General features: G+C 40.8%; 1 protein-coding gene across 2 annotated transcripts in view; it reads left to right on the forward strand.

Annotated features, from left to right (window-relative positions):
• The first annotated feature begins 1,022 nt into the window (after positions 1-1,022).
• ARHGAP6 (Rho GTPase activating protein 6) overlaps positions 1,023-20,346 on the forward strand; it is a 253,848-nt gene continuing 234,524 nt past the window's right edge. For both annotated transcript variants that reach the window (XM_087967042.1, XM_087967043.1), the window contains exon 1: positions 1,023-2,897. In XM_087967042.1, coding sequence (XP_087823168.1) covers positions 2,355-2,897 — 543 coding nt within the window. In that variant the 5' untranslated portion in view covers positions 1,023-2,354. The remainder of the gene's footprint in view (positions 2,898-20,346) is intronic.

The following is a 20,346-nucleotide window of genomic DNA, read 5'->3' on the forward strand; positions in this document are numbered from 1 at the left end:
TCCATGGAGTATGGAGTTCAAATCTAACATCAGTACCCAAACCTGATACATGGGATTCCAAATTATACCAACCATAATTAGGTATTTCTGCAAAAACAGTAGTATCGTAGGAGACAAGCATCACACATAGGTAGAGGGTAATATGTTATTGTATCATCTAGATCAGTAGGTAATTAAGGATACTGTACACCAGTGGTATTCAGCAGGTTCTGACCAGTTCTGGAGAACCGATAGCGGAAATTTTGAGAACCGGCAGTAACCTCCCCCCAGGAGTGGGGACGGAATGGAGATTTTGCAATATCCTTCCCCTGCCATGCCCACCAAGCCATGCCATGCCCACAGAACCGATAGTAAAAAAAATTGAATCCCACCATTGCTGTACACCCATCTCAGTGGCACTGATGTAGGTGCTGCCCAGCAATATTTATTCATTTCAACCACTTGTTTCTTTAATTTATCATTAGGGGTTGGGTTTTTTTTGCAGACTCCTTGTATGAGACCATTTTTGCATGCTTTTTCTGCCCACAAATTATAACACCCCCCCAAATATTCCTCTTGCTGAAACTCCTTTAATATACTTTTTTTTTGCCAATATAAAAAGTTGTCTTACTAGGAAACTGCCCAGTTAGATCTTAATGTATCCATCCATTCTATTTACAAGCTGTTTTTTTTAATATAAGATCCATAAGTTATTATATATATTGAGCTGAGCTCTTCCTGGAAAATCTGAAGCCACCAGACCATGTGAACTGGACCTTATTGGCTCTCATGAGTTCCTCTTACTAATTCTCATGATTTGTAAAAGGTATAGAGTCTCTAGATCTCTGTCAAGTCAGATATCTTCTTTACACAATTATCTTCACAGGCTGGGCTTGGAGTAGAGGTCAGCAAGGGCAAGAAAGGTGATAAGACTGAAGTTGTTGAATGAAGCCAGATCCCATTTTCCAAACTACAGTTTCCGATTCTACTGCTGAACCAATTGTTGAGGAATAACAATTCTGCATCCAGTAAGTACAGAAGGTCAACAGGTAAATCTTTTATTTAGCAATGACTGTTTGATCTGCTCTGCAGAAACAAACATTGGGAGGGTTTTGTACTAAGAAACATGCATAGCACAGTGTATGCATTTCTCAGTGGTTTAATATATGGATTTGCTTTCTACAGTTAAACTTTACATATTTTTTTCGCACAAAGGCAGTTAGTTCTCTGTGTGGTCTTTTAAAACACTGAAAAGTCATTAGCCAATCCTAAAATATCATGGCATGGATACTAATTTATTACCTTGTTTGGCTTCCTTGTTTGTGATCTGTCTTCTTAGAGATAAGACTCTTTTTTTCTCCCAAGAACATCTTGGGAACATCTGAAGCAAACAAAAACTTCTAAGCACCTGCACAGTATTTATCAGATGTAAAGAAGAAGGTAAATGCTTTTTGACAGGTATTTCTGAGAAGGATGGAAGATCTTGCAAGCTGACTTTTTAAGCAAGTTCTCTGCCTCCCCAACTTTAGAAATCAAGTATTGGTGAAAAGAAGCAAGTTCAAGACTCAGTAACTGTAATAAATAATGAATAAAAATTAATTAATATTGGGGAAAAAGAGCATTTAAATGCTATCTATTTCTCTGTCTTCACTGTAGGTAACAATTATTCATGTAGTTTATTCATACCTACAAAATACTGTTTTCCAAAAAATGAAAATCAGAACAGCCAGGAAGATGGGAGGCAATAAAAACATACACAATTGGTGATGAAATTCAGCTCCGAATCAAACCTTGGTCCGAAATAATTCAAAGAGCTTGCTGAATCCAAAAGCTGCGGGATATGGGCCTGATAACAAAATACCCCACAGCCCATTGCGCGATCTTAAAGCAAGCGGTTGTTGAGGATTGCGCAGCCCCCAGGGCGTCTATTTGAGTCGGAGCGGACAACGCGCCAAGGTGGAGCGTGGGGACTCCAGAAAGGTCAAGCTTGGAGGGAGGGCCTAAGGCACGGAGGAGGAGGTAGACTCGCCTTCTCCTGCCAAATTAGGCTGTAGTCACGGAATAAGATTTAGCAATAGCAAGCGAGGATGCCGGAAGGCACGCGTGGGGCCACCCGCCCATGAACTAGAGCCGAGCCGCACGTCCCGCGGGAGAGGAGGCCTGCGGCAAGAGAACGGGCTGAGGTACAGCCATTGCCAGAGCCGAGCAAGGGAGCGCAGTGCCTCCGAGGGGTGGACCTAGGCGCTGGTTCGCGGGACGGCTGGAGTAAAACTCGAGCGGCGTCCTCCGGCCAGCGCCAGCGTTCGAGGCAGCAGCTGGCAGCGGCGGCGCGAAGGAAGGAGAGATCGAGCGGCTCTCGACCCGCTGCCCTCAGGATGTCCGCGCACAGCCTCCTCAACAGCGTCTTCTCTTGCTCCTCTTCGCCGGCGGCTGCCGGCAGTCCTCCACTCTGCTCCAAGAGCTTGTCCAAGCGGGGACTTCGCCAGACCCGCAGCCTGGACCCTGCCGTCATCGGCCGCTCCGGCGGAGAAGAGCTGGAGAGTTCAGCCCGCTCCGCGCGGGCCAAAACGACGGGTGGTCCTTCGGCCGAATATTTGGCGGCCTTTTCTTCGCGCGCTTTGCTACGCCCGGCCGGCGGGGGGCAAAGCGCTTTCTCGCTCTCCGTGCCCAGCACGCCCCTGGACAAGTCGCCCTCGGGCAGTTTCCACTTTGACTATGAGGGCCCTCGAGGCAAAAGGCTCACGGCGTGGGAGCTGCCTTTCTTGGCGCGCGCGCCCTCAGCCTCGGCTCTCAGCGGCGGCTATGGGGGCAGCGGGGCCAACAGCATCTTCTTTTCCCCCAGAAAGTGGCTTCAGCAGAGGAAGGGACAGAATCTGCCCAGCAGTCACGCCTCTTCCTACGTAGTGTGGAAAGCCGAGGTAGGAGCGTTGTCTTCAAAGCTTAGGTTAATCATTGACCCTCTCACCACAATCGGGTAACTTTTCAGTTAGGAGCTATAGTGGAGCCGGTGTGTGTTGAGGACTTTAAATTAAAATGGCCTGGTTTATGAACTCTGCTGACTTTAAGTAATTATCCTCATCTGGGAAAAGGAGTTGATAATCTTGTCTCAATAAAGGAGAATATTTGTAGCTCAGGGTTGAAATAAGGGGTCATTGAGCTCTCTAAGTTCTATGGTTGTTTTCTTGCCAAGGTTTCATTATTCAAACTGCACTGATGATGTTACCTAGCTTGGGTAATGAAATGTCTGCAAGAAAACAACCAAGCTCTGAGACCATTAAAGATCCTCAATCTTGTCTCAGTTATAAGACAGGTTTGCAATTCTCAAGGTACCATATATGGAACTATATTAGTATTTGAAACTATTAGACAAATGCACAATGATCTTTGCAATCTAAGATGGATCCAGAACAGGATGGAGAACCTTTAACCTGCCAGATGTGTGTTGATTCAGCAGTCTCAGTTAACATGATGAATGGGTGTTGCAATTCAGCCCAGGGAAGCATATGCTTCAAATACTGTACTTGCTGAGAATATTGTTGTCCCATGTTGAGTGAGGGGATGTTCATCCTTCTCCATCATAAGAGTTTTCAAAAACATAGTTTATCAGTTTACCTGGATGTGTGCTTTAAATATGGATACTTCATTTTTCACTCTTTCTACCTTTCTCGCAGGTTTATTTGTTTAATTATGTTTAAACATTATCCTGAGAGTTTAATATGCCTGTGTAACTTGAAAGTTTTTCTTCCTATATCAAGTTATTATTTCTTGTTGCCAGGTTGCATCTCTTTGGTGATGTAATGGCATGACTAATGTTCTGTCCTAATTAAACACAGTTTACAAAAATAATGGATAACATAAACTTGAGTGTTCAAAAAAACCCTCACCTCCCAAAGCATACAATTAATGTGTGTAAATCGCAGTTAGATTATTATTGTTTAGTCACACTGAATATAGTCAAATATATACAATGGATTTCAAGGAATTATTTATTTCCAATAAACTCTGAGCAATAAGTAAGCAAAATTCTGCAATATAACAAACTAATAGGAAGAAGACACCAAGATGGATAAGGAGGTGTTGTTTTAAAAGGTATTATCAGCAAATCACAAATCTAATGACAAAATAAAGAGGACAATATAAGTCAATATATAAGTGACATTTTTATTAAGAATTTGGATAAAGAGATGGGGATAATCTTACCAGATTTGCAGATGATACAAGATAGAATACTAAATACTACAAAAACAAAATTCAATATGATCATGAGAAGCTGAAGGGTGCATTGAAAATACAGGATGAAAAATTAGTAGAAACAAATGCAGATTTAAATTCACTTTGTAATTTATAAGACATCCAAATCCACCAAGACTCTGGGCAGCTTACAAATGTAAAAGTAAAGAACATTATTAAAAGAATAAAGATAATAGATCCTCTTTCTCCACAAAAAGTGAGCCTGGAAGGGCTTAAGAAACACAGATTAATTGCAAGAGTATGGATTATGGATTCCTGGTCAGATCGTAAATCTGAAAGAAATCTTGGAATAGAACTTGGTTACACACTTAATGAGTCAGTAATGTAGCATGGGTGTAAAGTATGTAAAGGACTATTACATGGAAGAAGGATATGATTTGATCTCTGAACTGCAGAGTACAAGTTACAAAATCATGGTCTTAAGCTGCAGGAACATGCATTTCATTTGAGTGTTAGCAAAAAATAATAAGCATAGTCTAAAAGTGGAGTCATTTATCTAGAACAGTGGCAAGCTCCTCTTTGTTTTGAGTGTGTTTGAATAGATATATATCAGGAAGGCTTGAAACTGGATTTCCTAATTTTCTGAACTCAATAATTTTAACTCCATACCTAAATGGCTCATTCCAACTATGTGAACCTAATATACTTGAATAACTATAACTTTCCCCAGTCTCCCTGAGTTTGCACATATACATGCACCCACCAGTGCCCTTCTTCCCTGGCCTCCCTGCACTTGGACATATACACCCTGTGACCTCTTTCCCCAACACCCTAATGTTTGCACACGCACACAGATGCATCCAGTAACTCTCCGTTTCCCTGGCCTCCTTGCACTTGCAACATGTACACTGTACCTTCTTTCCCTGGCCTCCCTGTGTTCGCACCTACAAACATGCACCCAGCAATGCCATGGTACCCTGGCTTCCCTGCACTTGCACGTATACCTACAATCCTCCCCTGGGTCTCCCTGCATTTACACACACATGCATCCACCAGCATCCTCCTTTCCTGGCCTTCCTTTCTCACATACATCCAGATACACATGCATGCACCCCACCCCTCTTCCCCTGCTTACACTCATGCATGCCTTCTTTCCTCTTTGCACTTGCACACGTGCCCCTCCAGTACCCTTTCCTTAGTCTCCCTGCACTTGCACACATGCATCCGGTGTCTTCTTGCCCCAGTCTCCCTGAGTTCATGCTACACTGCATCATTCACACCCACACCCACTTGCATGTGGACTGCCCAGGTCTTCCAGGCCTCCCCACATTGTCTGGGACTCCCTCTGCTTCCCGCTTAATGACCTTGGAGTAAAACAACAACCAGGATTGCCTAGATTGCCGTTGCTAAGTGAGTCATGTTATGTCACACTTTATGACTGCATCACTTAATGACAGCAATTCAATATTGCAATTGAGGTGTTGATTAATAAGTTTGCAGAGCCTTGCACGTGTGAATTTATTTGCCGTTGAGCAAAAATATTTTTGACACAAAATTTTATCATTAGTGGCAGACAAAAAAAGAACCAAGTTCCTATGGCCTGAGAAAAGGAGAGAAAAATTTGCCACACCCTCCTGTAGCTATTTTTGGCAATGCCTTCACAGCTCTCTTAGCATGGGAAGAGTAACAAGTCTCCCAGCCAGCACTGGCAAGAAGGAGAAGGAAATGGCAAAGGAACGGCCTCTGGCTGTGCAGAAGAAAATTGTTAATCTCTGTTATAGGTAATACAGTATATGTAAGAATTTTGAACATAAAAATATTACACATATGTAAATCATGTTGTGTTCTGCATAGGCAGTATTACTTACACATTTAGGCTAAGGATCTAATTAATTTTATTTATAAAATAAAAGTAGCTCAGTTGGCGATAAGGATAAACCTAAACCCTTAGTTAGGGTAGAACCTTTATTTATTCAACTCAAAGATCATCCCAAAACAGTGAATCTAGGCTAGATTAGAAAAAACAAGCAGGTAAGCATTGAACCATGAGTTTAGTTTTCAGCTGGAACAAGGGAAAAAGTTCAGTCAATGATGGTAAACTTTGGAGGTTTCTGGGATTATTTCTGTAGGAACGTAGAGCTGAGATTTATGATTTGGATCTCCATTGTACAAAAAGGAAAATCCAGCTGTTTCCCAGACCTATCTTTATCCTTAGACAAGGTCAATAGCAGTTTCTTTTAAGTGGGAAAAAAGAAAAAGCAGAGTAGGGAGGAATCAGAATGGAGATTGTTTTTATTTTGGGTGATGAACTAGATTAAATGGGAAGAAGGACAATGAACTAGTTGTTTATTAAAAAGTTATTGTAGGATTTGCATTTTTTTAAAAAAAGAAACAACTTGCATTTCTTTCAAGTGACAATGTTCCTAAAAGTGTAGAAACTTTTTAAAAGTTCTAAAATGTGTTCTTTCATTAAACAGATGCTTTTTATTTGTTCATACAACTTCTTAAAAGATGTACCAGGGGAAATTATTGGAACTTATATTCCTCATTCATATTTTATTGTATTTATTTAAAACATTTCCCATCTTATATTGAACTTAGGGGGCTCCCAGTCAACAATTAAAACAACATAATACAAAATATGCAAACATATATTAAAATCATAAACATTTTAAAAAAACTGGCAACAAAGTTAAAACTTTCAACATACAGTCCCTCATAAAATCCTCTCACTTGAAGGAAATGGCAGGGCTTTGGTGCTTTTTGGAAGGTTAGGAGGAAAAAGCCTGCTGAACTTCAGGGGAACAGTATCTATAGGGCAGGAGCTGCCACGGTAAAGGCACACTTTCTAGCTCCCAGTGATAGCAATGTTAAAGGGAAGGGACTAGGAACACTCCCACCTCATCTGAATTGGTAAGAGAGGTAGATGTCCTTAGTGAGAGCTAGTCCTGCAGATCCTGTGTCATGTAGGGCAGGGGTCTCCAACCTTGGCAACTTTAAGCCTGGCGGACTTCAACTCCCAGAATTCCCCAGCCAGCTTTGCTGGCTGGGGAATTCTGGGAGTTGAAGTCCGCCAGGCTTAAAGTTGCCAAGGTTGGAGACCCCTGATGTAGGGCTTCATTTCACTTCATTTCTAGTAGCAGGTTGTTCTTTAAAGTTCTTTTCAAAGGTGTGTTTTCTGTTTGTAGACTCAATTTATCCCATACATAGTTGAAATGAGCATACTCTTCCTATATTGTGAATGCATAAAAGTAACCACTAATAACCATGCTAAGCCAATTATTTCTGCTAAAGTTATTTAAGTTATGGTTTAAAAACAAAAAAAATTTCACAACAGTAAAATTTAATTAGTGGTGAAGTAAGGAGGCTCTGAGGCTGACAGATATGTAAACTTGCCATGACACCCATAAATACATGAGCTTCTTCTTTAAAAAGAAGAAAGAAAATGACATGTACTATAATCCCTGCCTCAGACTGCAACAGTTGGAAATCTTCATCGGTCCATGCTAAATTCCAGATATTTAATAATAGTGTCAACAGTTTTGTGCTCCAGTTGCAGACATATGCTGGGATTGTCAAGAAGAGGATTTTGGAACTGCCATCAACAATGTATCCTCACATGAAAGTAGCTTCATCTATATGTCTCCCTTCTAAAATGTACCATATTGTCTGTTTTGACTTCAGAATATTCTTTTGTAAGAAATGCTTTGTAAAATATATTTATAAAAAAAGAATTTTTCCAAGACAGTAAAATAAAATAGCTGTCTGATTTTAGAGTTTTGATCACTAATATTTCACAACAAATTTGATCAGATGTTCAGCTGTCTGGTTTGTTTGTTTTTAACATTGACCTGCTTATATCAGGTAGCCTCTTTGCAAAAAAAAAAAAAAACCCCAGTGTACTGTTGGACTTATAATATCAATGTGATTTTTCACCTGCTGCTTCTTTCGCAGACACAATGATCTTGGGAAAGGATTTCCCTGGTTCTTGGGGCAATTTTTTTTAAAAAATGTCTTTATTGTGGCCAATATAAAAGAAGTCATACAACACTATAAGAAGATATGTATACATAGTCGAGGAGGAGAGTGCATAAAATATTAAAAATGAATATTAAATTACTGATATTCATAATGGTGCATAAGTATAGTAAATATCAAGACTACTGGCTAAGATAATCAAGGATAAATGGATGTTAATTGCAGATGAATTCTACAAAATTGCATGGAAAATTTGGATGCATTCAACATTAGTTTGATTAAATTTATTATTTAATTCCATTTATATGCTGTTTCAATTGCAGTAGAAGGCACACAAAGGTATAGTAAATGCAAATTAAAAACAACAGCAAATGAAGAAAAATCAGCTACAACAAAAAGCATTAAGAAACCCTGCAGAGACTAAGGAATATGATGTGGATGGAAATATTCCAGCTGTGTTGCCGAAATGACAAGAGGCAAAACATACTTTAAATCCACAACAAACAGATAATATTTGGAAGCAGCTCACACAGACATCTCCCTAATTCACTGAGCTATAAGTAGGAAATGGATGTATTGTTATAAAGAAGCTCTCTAAAAATCACAGTACAATAGGACATAAATCAGTAATTGAACTATGCAGACTCTTAGAAACAGGTTCTGTTAGCATAAGGAATCTTTTAAATCTAGGATTTCTTGCTGTAAGATTTGCATGATACTGTATGAAGCACAGTAGTACAAAATATATCTGTAATATGTAAATATATCAAGCTGATGAAGACATTTAGCTGGCTAATTGGTTCCCTAATTGAGGTTTCCATATCTAGGATCCTTTATATGAGATGTGCTTGAGCCTTTTTGTAGCTTTAAGGCCAGTAGCAATTGAGGAGACCATCAATAGCCTGGCAGCCTCTCCTTAGCTTTCAATATCCTGGAATAGGATAGACCAGTGAAGGTGAACCTTTTCGGCACCGAGTGCCCAAACTGCAACCCCAAACCCACTCATTTATTGTGAAGTGCCAACATGCAGGGGTGGGATTACAACTGGTTTGGTGAATGCATGTTTTGCGCGTGGCTGTGTGCTGTGCATGCGGCCACGCCTGATGAGCACTATGCGCGTGTGCACAGCATTTTCAAGAAATCATCAGCTGTGCCACCCGGACACAGGTGCACAGCATTTGAAAATCCTCTTCTTTCCTGCTTTTTCAACCTCAGCTGTGTCGCGCAAAGCAGCTGAGGTTGAAAAAGCAGGAAATAAAGGACAGCCACACCAGGTACAAATAGTGGATTTCATTTTATTCAAATAATAACAAAGAGACCCCTCTCCCCTTTCAGGTGGGGTAAAGTGAGGAGGGGGCTCTTGCTTAGATAACTTTCCTTTCCCATAAGAAGCAACATCTCATCTCTCTCTCTCTCTATCTCTGTCTTTCTCCCTCTTTTTCTTTCATCTCTTTCTCCCTCTGTCTTTCTCCCTCTCTTTTTCTCCTTCTCCCTCTCTCTTTCTCCCTCTTTTTTTCATCTCTCTCTCTTTCTCCCTTTTTCTTTCATCTCCCTTTCTCCCTCTCTCCCTCTTTCTCTCTTTCTCCCCCGTCTCTCATTCTCCCTTTCTCCCTCTTTCTCCCTATTTGTTTCATTTCTTTCTTTCTCCCTTTTTCTTTCATCTCCCTCTCTCTGGCTTTCTCTCCTGCTTAGAGATAGAAGTCCCACTGATCTGGATTTTTTTTTTTGTTGGTCTCTGAGCTAAGCGAAAAGAGAGCTTTAAATGAGACACTGATGCGACTGGGCAGCTGTGGGCGAGCCCAGCAGGGCAGGGGTGATTTTTATCCAGCAGTCTGCCTAGCAAACCTGCGTCGTGGCTGCTGTCTCTTGCCTCCATGCATCGAGGAGCCCGAGCAGCAGCGGGAAGAGCGTGGAACTCCTGAGCAGCAGGAAGCAGCTGCCAGCGGTGCCCGAATATGCTGCAAGGGGGAGGCTCAACCCCCCCAGGAGCCGCAAAGCGCTCGCTGCCCCTCTGCCCCTCACCAAGCCTCGTTATTCCCTCTGGGCATGTGAGCGCTTCTGACAAGGAGGAAGAGAAGTGCGGCGGGAAGAAGCTTAACAGGTGCCAGAGGCAAACGCAAATGCTTTGTGGCTCCTGAAAGAGGGAATGCGGGAGATTGTGCCCTCCCTTTGCAAGCCAGGGAACACCTGGGAAGGGCTCCCACGTGGTACCCTCCCTCCCCGTTTATCACCCCTGTTGCCAACACGGGTGCGCTATGGACCACTGGCCTTTCCTAGTGGCAGTGGCAGCAGCATGAGCAGGCAAGGGGTGCAGGGATATCTGCTTCTCCGTCAGAATCGCGTTCAGAGCAGCATCCAGCCAGCCATGCCTGCCCTCCCCCCCAAACCAACGTGGATCCCAGGCCTTTCCTGCGCCATTATTAAAAGCCACTGGGGATGCCAGGCAGGTAGGCATGCGGGCACAGGGGAGCGACTGGCGGCAGCACTCCTGGCTGGCAAGAGGATGGATATCCTGGGGATGCATGCGGGCACCAACGGCACCGACAGCAAGAGGGCCAGGAGTGGGAGCAGCTGGGCCTGGGCTGTGATAAGCAAGCAAGTGGGGGGCACAAAGTCAGCAACTTACCCAAAATTATGCAGGCCACAGCAATCAAGAGAGGAGTCAGGGCAGGCAAGCAAGCAAGCAGCGGCGGCGACAACAAGCAAGGAGCGGGAACCAGAGAGCAGCCAAAGAACCATTAGTCAGCGCATGTGACTCTGGAGGCAGGAGAGGCAGATAGGGTGGGGTGTGGCCAGCCAGTGGGGCAAAAAGTTAACAGTTTGGCCGGGGTTTTTTGCAAATGGGATGGGGGAGTGCAGTGTGATCTAGACCTGAAAATCAGCTGGGAGGCGCGCATGCGTGGTGGAGCTGAGTTGGGCCGACCGCTCGCGTGCCCACAGAGAGGGCTCTGCATGCCACCTGTGCCATAGGATGCGTGCCATAGGATCGCCATCATGGGGATAGACTGTCAATCAAGATTATCAGGGTTAAATTCATAAAGTGTTAACTTTAATTATTAATTTTATTATTGTCTTGGTTCTTATTGTCCTGTAGTCAATCCTGCTTCAGTGTAGAGAATAACAATTTGGATAATTTGCAAAAATTAATACAAGGAACAACATACTCCAAAAGTTATGTGGAATTAAATGGGGAGGTTCAGCTGCCACCCTCAAATATTCAGCACCAGGGCTGGAACACTCTGCAGTAAAATACTGTGTCCCTGTATGGCTTAACAGCTGCCATACTAGTAAGTTAGATGTCAGACTCAACGACACCATAAGGGTTATAAGTGGATGTATTAAAACCACTCCGACTTGCTGCTTCCTGTTCTGAGCCATATAGCACGGCCAACTTTACGAAGGCAAGATGCACTGGTGAGAGAATACAGGAAAATTATGAACAACTTACTTCTATCGGTGCATGCCAACCTTCCACATTTATCAACTGGAAGACTTAAATCCAGGAATCCCCTATGGGCACTTGCACAACATCTACCCAACAACTTTCCCAATGGAAAGCCAAATGAAGACATATAAATGACTCTACAAAAAAGATGCCAGGCTTTGAACTGCCATGTCAGCAATGGACAATCCTGACTAGGATTCACATCTCACACAGTGTCTACCGGAGCTCTTTGTATAAATGGGGTATAATACCCTCCCCTCAGTGTGACTGCAGGGTCACACATCAAACTGTAGATCACGAAGGAGATATGGCAGTTCCTGGACTTCAAAAAGCTTAGTCATAGTAGGGATATTTTCTGTTCATCCTATGGAAAAAAAGAATATTATAGCTGATAAGCTCCTTTGAGCATTTTGGGAAGTATAAACCACTCAATCTTGAAGCATCAAATAAGACCCAACATACATACATACATACATACATACATACATACATACATACATCATACATACATACACAGAGAGATTATATACAGGCAATTTGCTTTTCTGTGTCTTGGAAGACCATGTCTAGATATTTAAAAGACATCACTGGGATTTAGCAGAGTCATATTCTTCAGCTGTTAACATTTGGAGATTATCAAGTCTATTAAGAGCAGCTAGAGAGGACTCAAGATAAATTTTAATAGTCTGTTGGTGTGCCTGCCGTTTCATAAAGCATAACTTTATTATTTGCTTCTCAAGATTCTCATGGCAAGTTTTTGTACTTCATTAAATTGCTTGAACTAGATGAAGGCATACTTAATATTAAGACCTTTTGATAAATTGCTGAACAGTAAACATATCAAAATAGACTGCTGCAAAGCATTGAAATTCAAAATGTTACAAATAGTTTCTAATCTGGATTTATTAATTTGTGGAAGAAATAAAAACCCAAATATGGAGAGAATTTGAGTTATGATTATTATTAAGATTGTACTGGAGTTCATTTTATTACAGTATTTGTCATTAATTGTAAAACTTCTTTGTCTTTTCAGATTTCAGAACAATATGTAGAAAGGTGGTACTAACGTATAGTCTCTTGGTTGATACATCCTGCTAAATCATTAATCATAGTTTACAAACCACAATGAATGTTCATTGTTGCAAACCAAAACCAAAACAAATGCTCAACATGATGAGTGTACCCAACCAATTTCTGTATGTTTACAGAATAAGGACACATAAAATATTAACCATTATTTATTGATTTAGTGCAGGACTGTCAAACTCCCGGCCTGCAGGCCAGATGTGTCACGCGCTGGCCACGCCCATGCCTGGTTTAGTGAAGGGGGAAAAAGTCCTGATCTGTTGTGTGACGCTGCCGTAACGATGTGAGTTTGACACCCCTGATTTAGTGTCTCTGTAGAGCTTAGCAAGCAAACTATTACCAGCCTGCTATTTAACTGAAAGAGGCATTTGTCAGCTAATGAAATCAAATTATGTATATACAAGGATAATTACTAGTAGAGAGACGCTTTTAAAAATTTATTCTAGAGTTTGATGGGGAAAGGACTTTTAAGAGACACAAATCTACAATCAGATATTTATCTTTGCCTATAACAAATTTAACAGGGCTAGGGAAGCAAGAGGGGATTTCTATTTTTTTATTTAGAACCCTATATCTAATATTTGAAGGGAAAATTTAAGGATGTAGTTCCATTGCTGTTGAATTTCATATATATTAAAATGTATGGGTGAAGGATGTATGTGATCAAGTTTTGAATTGGGAATAACGTTTACTTGGATATGGTTTTACTAAGGTATAATGTCAAATAGTTAGAGCTTCATGTAATACAATAATCTGAACTTTTGAAGAAGGTGTGCATATGTGTGGAATTTTTGAGCAGTTTGATTAAAAGAGAATAGCTTTTGGACGAAAGAAATATATTTCATATTTCCTTCCCTGTTATGATAGGAAAAGGAAAATTATGGTTCTGAAGTGAACTGAAGACTAATATCCCTGAATTTTTAAAATCCTAGAAGTCACTGCAGCTAAAAGAATATTTGGAAGAATTTAGGTACATCACAAAAAGTAATTTTTCTCCCATCTAAATAAATCTCAGCTGTGGACCATCTTGGCTTCAAAACAATTAGAACCTGTTAAAATATTCTAGATGCATGTGGAGGGATTATTCAGAGGCTGAATAATAGTAGACATTCTTATCTGAACCTAATCCTCATTCCAGTACTTTATATCTGTTCCTTTGTTCAAATCTCTCCACTTGTATGCCACTGGGTTATTTTCCTTTGAGCTTTGTATTGCTTCATTGGTTTACACTGGTTGAAAAGAAAAATGAACATGCTTAATTTTACAAGAATGTTTCTAAATTTATAAGTCAATATTTTTCTTTACATTTTGAAATAAACTGTCCTCGGCAAGTTTTCAGAAATACTTGCTATGATTTAAAGATGGCTATATTTCATGCTTCGTTACTGATAAGGTCCAAATGAACAAGCTTGCTATTTGATAGATGTTCACATGAATGGGATGTGTGCTCCCCCTGCCTAAAAGGAGAAGTTATAAGACCATTGCTGAACAGAACATTATTTGACCTGAGATATATATACAATTAAAGATTGGTCTCAAATATTCTGTTTCTGGGAAGGTATTGTGGAAAGGGAATTTCACGGAGGCAGTAGTGTCACAAAAAACAGGAAAAGCCCAAGGGGAACATCAGGTCAGCCAGAAAACAAAATTACATAGGAAAAGGAATCAAATAAAAAGTATTAAAGAATCCCTATAGACAAAAGCCTAAGTAATTAAGAAAACTAGACAAATAGGAAAAGGAAACAAAAGATAATTTAGAAAACCCTTACAAACACAGACAAAAGACACAAAATATAAATTACAAAAGGGACAGACAGGAGATTGCCACAGAACAAATATGAAAAACTATCTTAAAACTAAAAGAGATTACAGAAAACCAATAATACAATCTGGCCACCCCGCGGAGTTTGCCTTCTGCACCCCGCGGAGTTTCCCCTCCGACGGAAATAAAGACAAACTCAAACAGGATTTGAAACATTAGGCACAAATACAAACACTCACACAAAATCAACTTACAAAGGGAGAAAAGGGTATAAAAAACCAGGGACTTACCATAAGAAGCTAGCTAGCCCAGGAACGCAGACTTCTCGCTGTTCTCCGCCTTCCTGAAAAATAAAAAGATCCAGCTTTCAAGTAGTTGTCCGTATCCTTGCGCCGAAGCTCTCCTAGCGGGAAAATGAATCCTCGAAAGAAAGGCATTTTGACACCTTTCAACAGTATATTTTGTATGACTCTGATTATTTGAATCTGTTTCAGGCCACATCCATACATCTGTTTTGCAATGTTCACTTCCAGTCCTTGAATTGGCAAGAAAACATACTACCCTAAATCTTGGTGCCCCTAAAGTGTACTCTTTAATTAATTTTTGTTCAGCTGAAGTTAATAGTTGCCAATTGTGCATACATTGTGCATAGCTAGAGAAATGAACAGAAGTGTGTCTGTTTGTTGGGACATATTAATATATTGCAACATTGGTGACTGAGCTGGATTATAGAGAAGATGTTATATTTGGCCATATATGCTAAATTTGTCTTCTCATAAATAATACTTTAAAAATAATAGGTATTGTTCCTTTTCTCAAAACAAAATACAATACCAACCACACTTGAAGCACTTCATTAACTCCAGTGGCATCAGTGAACAGTATTGGTCTCATATTTCTTTTTATTGTCTCAGTTCTCTGAAAAACTGAAAAAATATTTCTCCAGCAGGAAATGTTTTTCATTCTGTTATTTGCTTCCCATAGTATTATTTGTAATTTACTGAATAAACATTTCAGTTGTATCCCCAAAGGTTCTTAGGTATTATAAAAATATCAGTGTATATAGTTCAGTTCTGTTTTCAGAAAATACGCAAACTTTTATAGGGACTGGAAGCACTGGAAGATTGTAAGCTACATGAAGCATGATACATAGAAGATTAAGGAAATGTAGCCTGGTATAATTTGCTTGCGGATTAAAAAAAATAGTCAGTAACATCACTTTGTAGGTATTTTCTAAATGATTAATGAAGTATTTTCTCTTATTTTTTTTAAAAAAGAACTTGGGGGCCAAGCTTTCAAGTATATTTTTATTAGTAGAATTTCTTTTGTTTTTGAATACTTATAGAGATTGAACTTGAATAGTATAGTTGTTTTATTTTCTGGAATCTTGTAGTAGCTCTTGAGCCACTTTGGTATAGTTGCTAAGGTACTTGCCTGGAAACACAGAGACACTGAGTTACAGTTCTGCCTTATGCATGAAAGCTGTGTGACTTTGGACCAGTCAGTCTCTCTCTGCACAAAATACCACACAGGGTTGTGGTTGTGGGGGAAATAGAAGAAGGATAAAGTATTATGTATGTTCACCATCTTGAGTTACTGATAAAGTAATAAAGGCAGGATAAAAATCAAATGAATATCTGCATATGGAAGCAAGGATGCCATTGAATAAACAATAATTGCTGGATTTTAAGTGTTGCCAGAGCTTTGGTACTGATATACACAGGCCTCTTTTGCAAGCATTGCTCAGCAAACTTGTTTTTTTTTAGTGATTTTATACTACTAACAATACTGCCAAATATTGTTGACTTAGAAAGGAGGAAAGGGAAAGACCCCTCACAGATAAGCACTGGAATATAGATCTCTATGTACTCTGTAATAGGCATCTATTTTTATCAATAGTAAAGCAGATAGTCTGTTTCATGTACATTAAATAAGTAAGTTCCTGAATATGTGGTTAGGTGTCTGGAGAATCAAGTTCTATTATTATACTAGTGTGAAGACTGACAATGCCTTTTACATGCTATGGAGCACAGTAAGTCTCCCATATTGGCCATGTTGGTTCTAGCGTGTACGTCTTGAGGGTACACGTTCTAATCCACTGCATTAAAATGTAAACACTATTTTTCCAGTTTTACCACTGAAAAAGTGAACAAATTTACCTTATGTTGTTTTGTAATTGTGATTATTTAAATTAAAAATATAGATTGCAGCATTGATATATGACCTCTGTTAACTTTGTAATCCTGAAGTTTTTACATGGATTTTTTACATTTGATATAATATGAAATCATACTTCCCATATTATTATCTTTCCTTCTGAAAAGAACACTTGGATAAAACAGGTGTGAATCATAAAGGACTCTTTATAAATATTCTTATTTTGAGAGGGGAAAAAGAGTGGCAATCAAATAGTAAACATCTTGATACATGTTCATCTCTAACAAACACTGACCATTTATAGTATTCACCTACCATTAGAAAGAAAAATTGAGTATTCTTGCTCTGGATTACAGCCGTCCAAACTAACCTCAGATTTCCCTTCTCTTCCCTGTTTTAGGAATTTGTAATTTTGCCTTTTGAATATCCTTCCACACGATGGAACTGCTGCTCAACTGTGTACCCACAATTCTATGGACTTAAGTATAAGGGCTTGTGCCTAGATTAGGAACATGAGCTGGTTAATAGCTCAGCTGCTATTCTGCTACAGAGAACTAGATATTCTTCCAGTCATTCATTTCCACAAGCCATAAGGAAAAGCACACTCAGGAGTGTGCTATGCCCTTTCTACCAGACTGGTATGCTGTGCCCTTGTGAATATCTCATTCAAAGAATGTTTTTTTGCATTATCATTATTAGAGTATGCAGTAGATAACCTTGCAGTAGATCTTCCAAATCATCTAACTGAATCTTGTTTCCATATTTTTTCTACAAATTTCTATTTTAATTCTGGATGACTTATAAGAAATTGCATCAGCAAGTTTTAAGGAAAGCCATAATAGACTCCAATGGTCATGAGACTGAATGCACTGATAGAATATTCATCTAGCTACACCCTTGTTCATGCTGTAACTGAATTTAGTAGAATGTTACTGTTTAAAATCATGCTCGTACATTGTTTATTTAACTCTGGCAGGGTATTGAGAAAGTCTCAATAATACTTTTGTTATGAGTCATGTTTATGTATAGCAGTATTAAAGTCTTGCTTTTTCATTATTATTTATTTCTAAAAGAAATGGATTCATCTTTGTGTTAAAATTATGTATGAAGTATGAAGATACAAGTTATATTCATTTCTTTGCTGATAAAATTACAAAGTACTGTGAAGTCTAATTTGAAGTTCCCCACTTTAATTAAATCTTTCTTACTTTATCTTCATATAAATCACCAAATTTTTCCTTGTTTCTCCTCCTAGCCAATCCCTAATTATAGCTATTACTAATTTAAAAAGCCATATCACTTCTCTTGCTTTGAAAGCAAAAAGCAATATGGTGCTATCCAGATGTTTTTAATTAATTTCTGCAATCTCCTACCAATTGATATACTAGATAAGAAAGCTTTAATAAATGATATCTGGAATGTATCCGTTTCCTGCCCCTTTCCTATATGAATGGACATGTGAATAAACATCTGGAACTACAAATGATTCTCTGAGTATATCTTTATGTCATGAGAATACTCCATTCTATTTGTATCAGGAGATTTCTTCTTTTATCCCAGACATGTCAAACACAAGGCCCATGGCCCACAAAGTGTTTAGATCTGGCCTGCAGGGCAGTCCTGGAAGCAGTGAAGGACCAGCTCAGGCTCACTGGGTGCTGATCTACAACCTGGTGGCAGCCATCCAGACCAGAACATGGTCAGCCTTATATCCGCAGGGCCACCCTGGAGCCAGCGAGGGGCTGCCTTGGCTCTGCCTCCGAGTGCGCGCACAGGAGGCGGCGAGCGTACAGCATCTGGCATTCCAGGGCACCATCTTGTCCTGCAAGCTGACTGCATTCTGAGTGCCTCCCTTTCCCTTTCACCCAGGATGCAGCACTCACCGCCTCCTGTGCGCATGCTCAGGGGGTGAGGTGGCCCTTCACTGACTCCAGGGCAGACCCAGTTCAGATCTAAAACTGACTGTGTTCCAGCCCAGATGGCTGCCAAGAGTTGTAGATCAGTGCTGTGCCTGTACCAACTCCTCCACGCTCTGCTCACCGGCCTGGCCTCGCAGCCCACCAGGCTTCCTTTTCACCAAGGCTCCAGGGTAGTGACACAGGCCAGATCTAAGGCTACTGTGTGCTGGCCCAGATGGCTGCCACAAGCCTCCATGCTCCACTTGCTGGCCTGACCATATGAGGCTTACCTTTTACCAGGACTGCCCCCACCCCTGTGGCATAGCCACTGGCAGTGCTGCCAATCTGTCCCCCTCCCCTCGTCCCTTCCTGTGGGTGGAGGAAGGAAGGAAATGGGAACGAGAAGCAAGGAGGCAAGGAAGGAAGGAGGGAGAGAAAGAGGAAGAGGAAGGAAGGAAGGAAGGAAAGGCAAGTTGGTTGGAGATGCCCCAGTCCATGCTTTTCTGCATCAATCCTGGATCCATTGAGACTTGAGCTCAAAGGAGAAAGCAATTTTGTGTTTTGTTTTTTCACAGACAGGACTTTGTTGATAATCCAAGTTAACATTGGTATTCTTGAATTGTGAGCTCTTAGGAAAGTATCCCTTCCTTGGGTGTTGCAAACAGCCATTTTCAGTGGGGAAAAGAGGACAAAGCAGAATGGGGAGAAATATTCTCCTTTGCTATAGTTCCAGCATGTAGGGTCCCTACAGGAGAGCTCTTTTAAGGATTATGTATTCATAGAAAAGCAACTAACTTACCTCTGTTCCTAAATCCTAAAGCTGTTGCACATAAAAAAGATAGGATCTCTGATCAACTATCACAGCCACCATTTTGACAATTTTGCTGTACTGTTGTCTGTGGACTAAATTGCTAAATTGCAAGCACGAGATAAACTGAGCCTGGTTTTTTCTCAGTCTTTTAAGTGGCCACAAACTACTAGCAAAGGTTGAATTTGATGACAAGGCAAGTTGCAGTGGTGGGATTTTTTTGCCACCGGTTCTGTGGGCATGGCTTGGTGGGGGTGGCAAGGGAAGGATACTGTAAAATCTCCAGTCAGAGGTGGTATTTGCTGGTTCTCTGAACTACTCAAAATTTCCGCTACTGGTTCTCCAGAACTGGTCAGAACCTGCTGAATACCACCTCTGGCAAGGAGGCATTGAGAAATGTTTCCCCTTTTGCATTTGAGCATCCAAGAAGGGGCAGAAAAGAAGACAGGGAAAGAGGACATACAAGAAAAAGAAGGAAAGAGGGGAAGAGAGCAAGGAAAGGAAAAGAAGGAAGAAGAATGAGGGATGGAAAAAAAAGAAAAGGGAAAAGGGAAGGAAAGTGGGGAAGGAAGGAAGGAAAGGAGAAAGGAAGGAAAAGAGTAGGGATAGGAAGAGTAAGGGTGCTGGAGAAGGAGGAGGAGGAGAAAGAAGAGGAAGAATCAGGAGGGGAAGAGGGGAAGGAGAAGGAAGGAAGATTATGAGAGGGAGGGTCTGAGTGAAGTCCTGTCTTAGCACTGGCCACCAGGAGCCCTTCTGCCCTTTTGCCATCTTCTTGCCTCTTTCTCTCCCGGTGGTCTCCCATTCTATAGCTGAGGATGCTTTGGTTACAAAGCTGGGTCTCCTCCTAAGGAGAAGGAATGGACCTCCTCCTGATCCACAACTTTGCCCTTCTGCACGCACCATGAGCCATCCGGGGAGAGTGAGCGCAGCAGCAGCAGCAGCAGCCTCTAGGAGGAGCTAAGTGCAGCCGGGTGCCTCCTTGGGGAAGTAGGGCTGGGCTAGGCTGTGGGGGTCCCAGTGCCCTAGGAACTCAAGGGCTGGG

The sequence above is a fragment of the Notechis scutatus genome, chromosome 5 (genome assembly GCF_049901735.1).
Source record: "Notechis scutatus isolate UNSWTSFEM ecotype Mainland chromosome 5, rNotScu1.2, whole genome shotgun sequence".
NCBI classification, from domain to species: domain Eukaryota; kingdom Metazoa; phylum Chordata; class Lepidosauria; order Squamata; family Elapidae; genus Notechis; species Notechis scutatus.